This window comes from Perca fluviatilis, chromosome 8, assembly GCF_010015445.1.
Source record: "Perca fluviatilis chromosome 8, GENO_Pfluv_1.0, whole genome shotgun sequence".
Classification (NCBI taxonomy): Eukaryota; Metazoa; Chordata; class Actinopteri; order Perciformes; family Percidae; genus Perca; species Perca fluviatilis.
The window spans coordinates 7267144-7281066 of record NC_053119.1 but is presented as its reverse complement, the minus strand read 5'-3'; the positions used below and the strand labels follow the sequence as shown (position 1 = coordinate 7281066).

The window sequence follows — 13923 nt, the reverse complement described above, 5'->3', positions numbered from 1 at the left end:
AACGAGCGCTATTTCTTGTTGTATTGGAGGGTTTATTCAAATAAATCAGCTTGTACTCTCTGCTGTAAATCCTCCATTAGATTTTTTCTTAATTTAAATGTAGTATTTAAAGAAGGGAACTAGCGGTGTGACGATCTTTCAATCTGGATCGATTCAATGATTACAATCTAATATCATTGATGCAAAGTCAAAACATCGATACAGTATCATCTTTAAGATATGCCTTCATTTTGAAACTCCCAACTAAGAGGTCATAAATTTCTTTAAGTTAAATGCTAAAAAAAAACAAAAAAAAAAAAAACATTTGCACTTAAACCTGAGAAATGTGCCACTTTATAGTGAACAACAGACAGGTCTATTTTTATTCTGTTTATTTAAAAGAATAGATTATTTTTCATTTAAATGTCTGGAAGAGCTCAGTAATAAAATTGTCAAATCATATTTCAGTTGCTTGTTGCTTTTTGTGAGTTGATATTTAAATGTTACTGATTGTGTTAATTATAGAGTGTGGTCTAGACGTACTCTATCTGTAAAGTGTCTTGAGACAGGGCTCGACATAACCAATGGCCCGATGGCCCGGGGCCAGTAAAAACGTATGTCGGGCTAGTTGACTGTGGCTCTGTCTGCTACATCAGCAAATGTCATACAGAGTGGCACGAAGCGTGTGAATGTTAACATTTCACATTTTCACCTCAGGTAATTTATAAACAATTCATTTGGATACAAGCGTTGCATTTTGGAAGATAGACGGGATTCTGAACAGCGATGCCCGCGCTGCGCGCACACACACAGCAGGGCCGAGGTGTGTGCGTTACTTCACGCAGCACATGTAACTGACTGGAACCGTTACCGAGGATTATTTACCGCCGATGGCGCAGATGAACTAACGCTACACTCGTTAGCCTACTGTAGTCTACAACAAACCCTCCATGATTAAAGAGTCAATACTTATCAATACCCACCTACCCGGTCTACAGGCAGAAACATGTAGAAACCGATATCCCAGTCTGCTCTGTCTGGCTGTCCACTCTTGTCCACCACACTGTGCAAACACAGCTCTACTCTGCAAACAGCTACTTTACAAACGAGCTAAAATAAAAGATGTCAGTTTGTAGTCTAACGGTTTATCTTAATTTGCAACCAATCTTGAACTTTGGACAAACTCTTGTAAACGTAGCTGCTGTCTAAACGAGCCATCCTCTCTGCTGGAGCGGTAAACCTATGGATGTATTATAAGACCACAACAAATACATGTGGCTACTTAATATGCACGTGAATGACGCCGCGTTCTTCATTCTTGATGATGTTGCCGGTTGTATTATTTAGCAACAACATTGTCTTATTTCAAATGAGGCATACAGGAGGAATGCTAGCCTGCTTATCAGTCCATTCGTCATTACAGCTGCTGTTTTCCACAACTTTTCACTTCAGGCTCTTTGACAGTGACATTTTTACCTGACAACAGGCCTTTCTTTCTGTAAGCATTTTCCACCAATCAGGACACTGATTACGTTTCAGTAATCAAGACTTTAACCATCACTCCTCAGTGAACTGCCCCCTAATCGGAGATCATTTTCTAGTTAAGTAGCCTATCTAGTTAGTTATCATTATGGATTTTCCATGTTTTTAGGGGTTTGCTTACACTAATACATGTAAAAAATATAGCATTAATTTAGTAAGAAAGTGAAAATATCAAACAATAAGATGTGTATTAGGTATCATTTTATTTTCTTTATTTGAAAGTCTGGCACCTGGAGTGTCTGCTTAAAAAAATTCTGGCCCTTTGAAAAATGTATTTGATGACCCCTGGTCTAGCTTTACTGCTGATGGCACAACATCCAGTGGCAGTGGCTAGCTGGTTAGAACCATTTTCTGAAGCTTCATGGTAGGTGCGGCGTATATTTTCCTGCTTTTTTGTCCTTTGCCAATCACACCTATGATATTTCTTTCAGGGCCAGTAAAAATGTAGAAGGGGCCAGCAAAAATCTGATCTACTGGCCCTGGGGGCCAGTGGGAATTTTTTTTTTTTATGTTGAGCCCTGCTTGAGATAACTCCTGTTATGATTTGATACTATAAATAAAATTGAAACGGGCAAATGATACCGTCTCATATTAATCGCAGACCTGAATTCGAATCATAATCTTATTGTTGCAGACTTTTTTGATATAAGGAAACGTTGCATCCTTGTCCAAAGAATCAATATAATTCCATAGCATGATGAAACCTGTGATTTAAACCCTTAACTGGAGCACACTGTGTTTGTCTCATATTGTCCTGAAGCGGACACAGAGCGGAGCAGGATCAACAGAGGCCGAAGGTCATAGTTGACTTTGACCATCACACAGTCAACAGTCCCTCGAGCCAGACTAAACCAAACATGTCCTACGTTGGTTTAATGGTGTCCATGCCACGGGCGAGGGGTCTGTGAGTCACAGGGAAAGGGGCCAAAAACATCATTAAAGTGGAGGGTCACACTGCCTTTGGTTGAACCTAACTTCAGTTCTGAATTCATATTTCTGGTGCCGTGATGCTCCAGCCGGTAGTCCGCTCCGTTGATTAAGATAGGCTGTCCGTGCGGACACAAAGTGAACACAGAAGCAGAGTATCTCAGCATATTTACCTTCGATAGGTGACGTTCTCAGTCTGGCACACAGTCCGCTCACATCTCCGTAGCTCTCCTTGATCTTGTTCACTGACTCTTCTCCTCTCAGCTCCATGAGGGAGCGCAGCTCCTGTAACGAGCAGCGGAACTCCGCCTCGTGGTTGGCCTCGCCACGACGGCCATGTTTGGACCCACGAAAAGAGTTGTTGGCCATGTCTCCTTCCTCTGGGACTCGACAGAGGCCTCCCGAAAAACACAGACTCAGTGGTCAGCCGGAGGTGTAGATCTGGCCTGACAGGGACTCTGTGACTGTAGGGGGGGGATAGAAAGAGAGGGTAATTTCAGAGGTCTCATGGGAAAAAAAATAAGTGACTCAAGGGGAACATGTAAAAGGTACAGTTATGGCTGGGCGCAGGACACCAAGGTCATGTCCTTGGTATTGTTTCGAGGGTCATACACAACATGTTTTTTAAAGACTGATTCTGAGCATTCGTTTGACTCTGCATTTTTAAATTTGACCATTTCTGGCAATGAAATTTGCTGTCAATAAAGTAAGAGGGATTTAAGACTTTTCTAGATAGATAGAAAAAAAGATAATAGATGACTTCATTAATACCAGCTGGGAAATTAAGGTGTCTTTGCAGCCAGCCTAATCCTAACTGTAACAACATAAAACACTACTATTAATACAGTACAATACAATAAAATACGATACAGTCACAATACAATACAAATGCACTTAAGGAGGGACACAAATACAACTACAGTGGGACTACATTGCACAGTAAAGACTTTTACAATCTTAAAACTTTTACAATCTTAAAAATAGATAAGGGGCAGAGAGGACATAAGGCAAATATATCGATGGGATTGTAAACAAATATCAATATGTAAGTAGTACTGTATATAAGTGAGTGGAATTATAATTATTGTGGAGTGTTGTGTTGATAGAACTAATAGTAATCATCTACAGTAATGGGGGCAGATGGGTTATAGGGCCCTATCTTGCACTCAGCGCAATTGCCTTTGTACACCGACGCATGTATCATTCCTATTTTGCACCCGACGCACAGCGGACTTTTCCTTCCACAGACGCACGTTGGTAAATTAGGGAATATATTTGCGCTCCTGGGGGTGGTTCAGCGAAAAGAGGAGGCGTGTTCCGGCGCAAATGTTCCCTGGTGCTATTTTGCAGTTTCAGAAAACAATTTCACCACTGACCAGGAAAAACCTGGTCTAAAGTCAGTGGTACTAGTCTAAAGTCAGTGGTGCTAGTCTAAAGTCAGTGGTGGTAGTCTAAAGTCAGTGGTGCTAGTCTAAAGGCAGTGGCGCTAGTCTAAAGGCAGTGGCGCTAGTCTAAAGGCAGTGGTGCTAGTCTAAAGTCAGTGGCGCTAGTCTAAAGTCAGTGGCGCTAGTCTAAAGGCAGTGGTGCTAGTCTAAAGTCAGTGGTGCTAGTCTAAAGTCAGTAGCGCGTTATTCAGATGCTATTTTAGGGGCGCATGCTTGGCCATAATGTAGCGTGTGCACAACGGCATACACTTCTCTCATCTAAATGGATGCAGCAGTTCACATTTTTGCAAACAATACATAATTACAAAGGAAAATATTACTGAAAATGCGCTTCAGGTGTTTGGATAGGTCAGGAGGCATTTTACAGTACAGTCCTCAAAAAGTCGCAGCATTCTTTGTGGCTTGTTGTGATTTACACAACATTTCCGTGAATCATGGATGCGTTGATGACATAAATGAGGAAATATTAGAGGACTTAAGGAGACGTGATGTTGAACTACGGCGGGATCTGGTCCGGGAGTAATGCGCGATGTGCTCCTGATGGAGCGGGTGGACGGAGATGGAGTGGGGGGAGGAGGAAGGGGCACAACAGGTGCAGGTGGTGTGCATCCTGTTACATACTTCTCTACCAGAACGACATTCCTGGGATTGCAGAGGTTTTGAAATAGTATGTAGATCATCATAGAAATAGTTAACCGAAAATATAATTAAACAGTGAAATAATGATAATCAGAAAAATATTTTTTGGGGTGAAAACTTGCCTCTGACGTGTGTATGTATAAAACCCTGGCTGGGCAATATGGTTGAACTCTTTATCACCATACTTGACAATATTTTGCCAATATCAATATACATGCAGTATATCATGAAGTGACCACTGGGTGCCACGGTCATGTATTACGTCAGTTACATCAAATAAAGAAATGCCATTGTTTTGTCTATAGCTCGCTCAGAATTATTAATTTGAGCAACAAATGATTGAAGAACATTTATTCAATACGATCATACCATCATGATAGGATTCAGCTGGAAGTTGACAAAATATCACCCAAACCATTTAGCATTCAGTTAAATGTACAATATGTAACTTTCTGCCGCTGGCGGTCTCTCAAACAAAAACAAAACAATGGACGGTAAACACAGACTTTTGATGACGTTGGGAAGTTGCGTGGAATTATGGGAGTTGTAGTTTTTAAGTGTTAAATGGCTTAGTTGGTTAGAATGCATCTGTTCACGGACGAGTTCACCCATTCAAGTTTATTCACGTTACGTTTAGTAACGTCTATTCATGTTATTCTAATAAAATAGCTGCTGTTTCCCCAACATAATTATGTTTTTCTTGATTTGATTTTTATTGTTAGCTGACCAGTTAGCTAGCTAGTGAGCCAGCAAACTAACATTAGCCAGCAGCTAAAACACAAAATATTTCACATATCAGTGTCACCTTTTGGATGGTTTCAACATCGGGGCGGACAGGGTTTGTTGTAACGCTAGCTAGCTACTAAACGAGGGAGAGAGACGGGTGGGGGCGGGGATTGCCGGGGGTATCTCCGCGACAGCGAGCCAGGACGTTCGATGCCTGTTGTCCAGCAGTAGAACATCTCCCAGCTGCCCGGAATTATCTCCCCTTCACTTTCCAGTAATCTTAACTTTTCATTTTGGTGCTTAACCCACCTTTTGTCGGGTTAATTTAGCGAACCGTAAAGTCAGCTAAACGCGAAGGGGGGAGAAATTCGGCAGGGAGGAGGTTTTCGGCACAGACACAGGTAGCGCTAACGGAGACGTAGCTAGCTAACGTTTGGATGGTCGCTGTTGTGACTTGGGTGCTGGGTCTGATATGGTCCGTTTCCCGACGCTTCATTAAACTGCCGTTAGCGTCGTAAGCACCAGGCACTGGAGATAAGTTCTGGCCGGGGGGATTGCTGTAATGAAAGTGGCTGGCTGCTAGCTGACTGGGGGCTAACGGTAACTAGCTAGTTATACGTCCTGGGGGAAGTTGTCAGTTCTCTGTCTCTCTGCACCGGGGGAGTAAGGCAGTCAGACCGGAGTGTAATAGCTAGCTGGTTAAATTAGCATTAGATTAATTGTCTATCTATACAGCTAACGTTAACATTACTGGTGAACTCATTCGTGGGTTAGACCAGTGCTGTTAACCATGGTCAAAACAATCATACTAAAAAATAACTTTATGAGCGTGTTGAACGATGTTGTAACCCTATAATGTTATCCACCAAGCTTTAGCATTAACGTTAGCTACTTGTCAACCAGCACACTGTAGTAACGTTAAGCTGGATCGATATTGATATGCATCAATAAATAAGGTCTCTGTTGTATTATTGTGTTGCAAAGTGGCATGTAATTAAATCACAGAACGCTTCCTTTGACGGGCGACTAAAGGAAACGCTCCGTGTCTGAAAATAAAATAACTGATTTCTCTGAGTTTGACATTTGGTGGAAACATTTGGGATAGTGTAAGAACACAACTCATAAAAATATATAACATAGGTATGGTCGTTTTTAGACATTTTAATGCAGAAATGTTACATATTGTATCTTTAAAAAAGACGTTCGACAGGACTTTAAATTCTTTAAAAGTCAGTGTTTAATTTGACTTAATTTTGTTGAATTGAAAATCTGATTTTATCCTGGAAAAGACTGAAGGAGAATGAGTCATGTGAAAACAAAATAACTATTTCAAAATCAATACTTTACCCTACCTAGCACGAAAACCAACTATAGCTCTGGGAATAATGCAAGAGAACAAATTTAATAGACAGAAAATAGTCAATTAAATAATCTCTTTGTTTGACCCAGCAGGAGGATGAAACCTATTTAAACATTTAAAGTTTGTTCAGTTTTGAAATCTCCAGATCAATCCTAAATCAAAGGTTGTGCTCGTTACATTTTCTCACCGCATTATCAACTACAGTAACCAGCTGTATGGGTGGTGGTTACTTAGTTAACACAAACCTAAATCGGTACATTTTAATTGTTGATTGACTTTGAACAGACTGGATACATATCTGTGTGTGGTGTAGAGTATTGCGCCTGCTGGTGTGTGATCTGAAAGCCTTTATATTTGTTCCTCACAGGTTGTGACCTCCGTGCCTTCACCTGTAATCTGTGTCAATCAGTCAGCCGAGGCTTAATCTGAGCAAGAGAGAAGCAGCCTGTTCAAGGATGTAGAGGGGAAGAAAAAAAAAGAGCTACTGGGGGGGGGGGTCAGGCTGAACAGAAGTCATCTGGTCAAATTGGTGGATAGAGCTTTGCTGCTCACTGTACAAAACTGGAGCTTCATTTGTGTTTTCAACCCAATGGGAAGGGGCTGTAAATCTTCACATTAGACAAGCTGCAACATGATCATTTAGATTTTAATAGGAAGAACTCTCTTTGGATCAGGTATTAATTAACTAGTCATCACAGAAGTGCATGACACAAACTATAGCTGTGCAAAGCAGTTGAGTAGACTGAAAGCAGCCGGCACTACACACTAACACATTCAGACTTTTGGACAAAAACACTATGCAGAGCCAGTCACCTCTGATTAAAAAAACAAACATCTTTGTCACTTCAGTACTGTAGCACTGAGGAGAAGAAAAGGCTTTACTTACAGAAACTTCCCCCATTGTCTCCTGTTAGCAGCAGCAGGGATTAGTGGCCGTCCGATTACTCTGAGCAGTGTCACACTCACAGCTCCAGAAACAGCCCATAACCCGACCACAGCTCCTCAGCCGGCAGACCTGCTACAAGACCACAATTTACTCCCAAAACTGGCCTGTTGTTCAGAAAATCAGTTTGACCTTCAGCGAGCTCACAGCCACAAGCAGCGCTCCATCGGAGGAAAAAAACAGGAGCTGGCTAAATGATTATCTGAGGAAAGCCTCGCTTAATCTAATTAGACAATCTGTAGCTTCGGTGAGCGCCAGAGAGAGACTGCTGCAGCTCCTCCTGCTGAGCAGAACACACCATGTCACTCACACACACACACACACACACACCTTAACTTGCTGCAGCTCCTCCTGCTAAGAGATAGGGCTGGACGATATGACAAAAATATGTGGAAACATTGAATATTGCGATAACGATATTATTTGCGATAAGATATTAAAGGTCCCATGGCGTGAAAATGTCACTTTATGAGGTTTTTTAACATTACTATGAGTTCCCCCAGCCTGCCTATGGTCCCCCAGTGGCTAGAAATGGTGATAGGTGTAAACCGAGCCCTGTGTATCCTGCTCTGCCTTTGAGAAAATGAAAGCTCAGATGGGACAATCTGGAATCTTCTCCTTATGAGGTCATAAGGAGCAAGGTTACCTCCCCTTTCTCTGCTTTGCCCTCCCAGAGAATTTGGCCCACCCATGAGAGAGAGAGAGACATCATGGCTTTCAAACGAGCAAAGTGGAAGTTGGTCAAGGCCACACCCCCCCACACACACACACCTCCCACCCCCTCTCTCCTCCTCAATAGCTACAGACACAGAAATGGCACATACTAAGGAAAGCTCATTGTGGGACTAGCTATAGTGGCTGGAATTCTGCACAAAGGCTGAATTATGGGAAAGAGACTTCAGATACAGTATTAGGGGACCACTAAGGTCTATATAAAAGAGACTTCAGATACAGTATTAGGGGACCACTAAGGTCTATATAAAAGAGACTTCAGATACAGTATTAGGGGACCACTAAGGTCTATATAAAAGAGACTTCAGATACAGTATTAGGGGACCACTAAGGTCTATATAAAAGAGACTTCAGATACAGTATTAGGGGACCACTAAGGTCTATATAAAGAGACTTCAGATACAGTATTAAGGGACCACTAAGGTCTATATAAAAGAGACTTCAGATACAGTATTAGGGGACCACTAAGGTCTATATAAAAGAGACTTCAGATACAGTATTAGGGGACCACTAAGGTCTATATAAAAGAGACTTCAGATACAGTATTAGGAGACCACTAAGGTCTATATAAAAGCATCCAAAGAGCACCATGTCACAGGACATTTAAAGCGGATTCAGTTCTGCATTTGTGCTTCTTTCAGTATTCAAAAAAATGAAAGGAAATCATTTCAAACATTCTTTAATTTTCTATTCACATCTTTTTAACAAATTGAACATTGAATACAAATTGAACATTGAATACAAAAGGCACCACTAAAAAAAGAGTGACAGCTACATTTTAGAGTGCAATTTTCTACTGATATTTCTTTCGACTAACTCTTTAGCAATGTGGTTATTGCGCCAGTTGATATTGCGATGACGATAAAAAAATATAATAAAAAAATATTTATTGTGCAGCCCTACTAAGAGAGACACACCAGGTCTACACACACAGGGTCACAGACTAGGCTTAAGACGGTGCAAACACTTTCAAACCGGTTTAATATTAAGCCAAACAGCCCCCAAATAAATCTAGCAAGCTAAGCTACAGCAACATGAAAATTTGGCAAAAGTAGTTTACTACATCGAAGATATCATTTGATCCATCCATGTTCACGACATACAGGTCCGTGTACGGTTGTGGCATCAGTAATCCTCAGCAGTTTTCTTTCTGACGGCAGCAGAAACCTCCGCTGTGCTTGAGATTCACAAATGCTCCAAGAAATGTAGCTTGTGTGGACGCCTTCTGTACTACTTGATCAATAAATAAGCTAAGCTACTGAAAAGCTTTTTGATTCAGAAAACAGCAACTCTATTGAGAAGTAGTTAAACCATAAACTGAATAAAATTATTACATAATTAAACAAGTACCGCCCAACACTGCTTGTATTGCAATACAAGTTGGATTTAGCGCTGTGACGGCGTCGTCACTGGTTGCTTATGTCAGCTACTTTTTATTTGCCAGAAGGCATCATAGAGACAAATGCTAGTCCAACCGGTCAGCATAAAATCAAACAGGTTTAGCCTTGCTCACTGGACCGGTGAAACCAGAAAATTACCTAATTCTATCACAGAATGGGTCAACACACACACTACTAAACCTGCAACAAACAGCGCCGCCTGCTGAGAGGAATACACTATATCTAATTAAAACAGACTTGAGGAGAAGATGTAAAACTGAAGACAGGGGGTCAGAGTGTAGAACTAGTAGAGTAACCACCAAAAAACACCCTAGCAACCAGTTAGCATCCCATAGCAACCACTGAGAGAAAAAGATTGAAACCAGCTAGCATGTGTTAGCAACCACTAAGAAAACAACAGGTAACCACCAAGAAAACCCCTAGCAAATCTCAAACTCTAAGTGTGTATCCTGTTCTCGGCGCTCTGATTGCATTGTTGTTGTTCATTACCGTTGTATTGTTCTCACACACACACACACACACACACACACACACACACACACACACACACACACAATTAACTGAACACACGTACAAACAGGGTGATATCATTGTTTCACATTTGCACGATAGTGTTTTCCCACTAAGCTAGCGTGGCCTTTGACCCCACACTGTAATCCTCACTCTACCAAAGAAGTATTTCATTGGACAGGTTAGCGAGGGAATAGCCACGCCTTCCCACATTCAACAGTCCATTAGAGATCTGATTCATGCTGCACCATTGCTACAAATTTCTATAGGTTTTTAATCCAGTACACTTAACTGCATTTTACAACTGAAGGTGATGAAGACATAGACTGGAATAGTCCAAATAAATTAGTTACTCGTAAAGGAGATTAAAGTCTGTGAGATCAACTTGCTTGATAAATTCATTCTTGGTAAATTGTTTCAGTCAACAATGGGCAAGTTGACCTGGGATCAACTTAACAGTCTGTACAGTGTGTGTGTGTGTGTGTGTGTGTGTGTGTGTGTGTGTGTGTGTGTGTGTGTGAGTGGCCAGTGATGTGAATATTAGTAGTGAGAGTGGCAACGGAGTCCCCCAATGGTCACATACATAGTCAACACACTGCACACATTCCTGCGTTTTACTTGTGAAGGAACACCTTCTATCTAAAGTGTTAGCTATACTGTTATTCCTATTTCCTAGGACTCTCCTCACCAAAGACATTTTAAGTTACACCCATATGATTTTGTCGGGGGAAAAAAGTTAAGGATATCAGGGGCCGTCCACACGGAAACGTTTTTTTGTGCAAACGCACATGTTTTGCATCGTTTGGGCCGACCGTCCAGACGAATCCTGCAAACGCACTGCCTGAAAACGCACTTTTTTGAAACCAGGTCTCAGGGTGAAAAAATCCGAAAACGGCTCTCGTTTGGCTTCGCATGGATGGTGAATACGAATCCGTATCGATGATGTCATCGCCACACCCCTCTTTTACACCCTCTCCCACGGCCGCTGACGCACACATCTGCGGTGAAGCTAAGCGAGCGTGTCCCATCTCCATGGTCAAACCAGCTCACTTCATCTAAATACTCTGCTCCCTGACCCTTCCCTCTGGATTCTACACAAGATATATTGCTAACGTTATGTAGCCAACGTTAAACATCGCTAAAGTAGCTGACCGCTCCAGCAGCGAAGTAACGTTAACGTTAGCTGCTATGGCTATCTGTTTATAAAGTGGAAGTAGATAACTTATCAACTAGCTAGCTAATCTGTCTGCTTATCAACTCCCTGAACGGATTATAGTAACTTTTACCACGGCTTATTGTAGAAAGGCTACTGCAAGAAAAACGTATAGATTATTAAAAAGACATCATTCATGGATCATTGATGTTTGTTTGACTGCTGATGTTAGAGCTAGCGAACGTTAGCGCGCTAACGTTAGCTCGCTGCTAGCGCGCTGCAATCATGCAAAATAAAAAGCAACCCAACAGCACATTATACAACGTAAACAAAGACACATTTTCTTGCTGCGGCCTTTATAAAATGAGCAGTGGTGAAAGTTATAATAGTCCACGGATGTATTAAGAGAAAATTATAATCTAGCTAGTCATGTTATGATGGGAAGTGGAAGTGACTATGCTCTTCTTCTCCGTTTTTTGGTGAATTTCTGTAGCAGAAACAGCGCCGCCTATAGGCCTGGCATATGAAGTAGCGTATTGAGTCATTTACAAGTGGATTCGTTTTTCTTGAAACGAATCCAGGGAAGACGGGTAAAAAAAAGATCGTTTTGGTACGTGTGGACGGGGCCTCAGATTCAACAATGAAATGTAACGTTACAACTGTCAGCTCTGACCGCATTTGAACAGGGAATAAGGTGAATGTCGTGCGGCGACGACAGTTGGCTAAAGTTTTAGGTTTAGACACCAAAACGAGTGACTTTAGTTCAGGTAAAAAAATAATAATAAAAAGGTAAGGGGGCGAATTCCGACAGGGGGGTCTTTTCGGCACAACACCTGCAAAGCTAACGCTATAACTTAACGTTATGGGAAATTTAAATAAGGTTAGCCTTTTCAACAAAAACGTTATCCTTTTCAAATTTGGCCTACGCGACCTCTCACCTCTTAATACATTCATGCCTCACTCAACGTTTGTGTTAACGGAACTAATGTTAAAGTAATTTAGCTAGCTAGTGATAGAACAGAGGCCGTTGACGTTAACTAACGTTAGGTGTCGTTGTTGAATTAGCTAGCTAGCTAGCCTCTGTTTGAGTTAGAGCTGAAGGGGACCCGACGGGACCCGATGGGTTCGGTCTTAATTTCTATTATTTTACACGGGCTCGGGCCGGGCTCGGGCTTGCGCTTTGGGTTGCACGGTAAATGAGCGGTCAGCTGATGCGTTTCGATTAGCGTGAAAATAGATCCTGAGGAGGTGAAACGGAGGCTGGTCTCTGGAGGACTTAGCCGGTTTCTTTGTTCCAACTTCCAAGTGGCCTATAGCCTCCTTTAGTCATGAATAAATGATGTTAAAACATGTATACATTACTCATTTTTTACGAAAGACAAAGGAGCTGTGTGCATGCGGCGCAGTATCTTTTTTTCTTTCTCTCCCTTTCCGCCGAGTGCTGCGTGTGCCCGCTCGCGGTGCGAAGCGCGTGTCCGCACTATTCTCCGACACTCTAATGATGCAGATAGACGGCCTTTTGTACAGTCGGGCTGTAAACGGGTTCGGGCTTTTAAAAAGCTGTCAATCAAAATGTACTTTTCGGGCTCGGGCTGAACTCTGTCGGGCTCGGGCCTTTTCGGGCCGTACTTTTAAGGCGCGATTAGAGCTCTAGTTTGAGTACCTCACCTTATTAGCTAAATTAATCTGGAAAAAAACATAAATTTATGAAAAGCTGTGTATAAACTTACCTTTTAACTAAATGTGACGTTATCCGATATGAAAGTGTTTTTCTTTGCCAACCACAGGTAATATTATAAATGCGGCGCCGCCCTGCTGCCAAGCTTTTGTAACCCCGCACGAGCCATCTGGCTCAACAGGCCACGCCCACAACAAGGTCAAAACCGTTAATTTTAAAATAATTTTTATACATTCATGTTTTTTGTTCCTTTGGATCCTGATTGAATTGGAATCATTGGTAATGGGTAATTAGGTATCTAATGACCATAAATATTACTTTCAATGTAACAATTTATATTTTTCTAGCATCCAGTCTTCGGGCTTACACCAATAAACTGCATGCTTAGTCTACACCACTATTTAATAGCATCTTTTACATAACGAGGCCACCAAGTACGAGTACTTACGAGATGATTTTGCACACAATTATTAAAGTTATCAACATCACCAACCACAGTGCATGACAATATACACTAGGTTAATTTAACAAACCCTGATGTAATTGTTGTTGATGCACTACTTCATTACAATGAGATATTGTGACCTAATGGGAAATTATTTATAAATTGTTGCAGATATGTTGCTATTACGATTATCATTTTAGTGGGCAAAACCTCATCCAGAAGGAATGATTGTTTCAGAATCTGAATCAGAAATAGATTTCTTGCCAGGTAAATAGCACCTACTAGGAATTTGCTTTGGTTGATGGTGCATACATAAAACAAGATATAATAAACAGACAATAAATACAGAAATAAATGACACATATGTACAGTACAGGCCAAAAGTTTGGACACACCTTCTCATTCAATGTGTTTCCTTTATTTTCATGACTATTTACATTGTAG

General features: G+C 41.4%; 1 protein-coding gene across 3 annotated transcripts in view; it reads right to left on the bottom strand.

Annotated features, from left to right (window-relative positions):
* The window catches only part of LOC120564166 (plasma membrane calcium-transporting ATPase 1-like), a 48961-nt gene extending 35786 nt beyond the window's left edge, over positions 1 to 13175 (bottom strand). Inside the window, exons 1-3 of one of the 3 annotated variants that reach the window (XM_039808933.1) lie at positions 13087 to 13152; positions 7505 to 7636; positions 2622 to 2912 (exon numbers count right to left, since the gene is read on the bottom strand). In XM_039808933.1, the coding sequence (XP_039664867.1) occupies positions 2622 to 2817 (196 nt within the window). In that variant the 5' untranslated portion in view covers positions 2818 to 2912; positions 7505 to 7636; positions 13087 to 13152. Of the gene's footprint in view, positions 1 to 2621; positions 2913 to 7504; positions 7828 to 13086 lie in introns of those variants that run through there. The other 2 variants (XM_039808934.1, XM_039808932.1) reach the window with 2 other exon arrangements.
* Between the last annotated feature and the right edge of the window lie 748 nt (positions 13176 to 13923).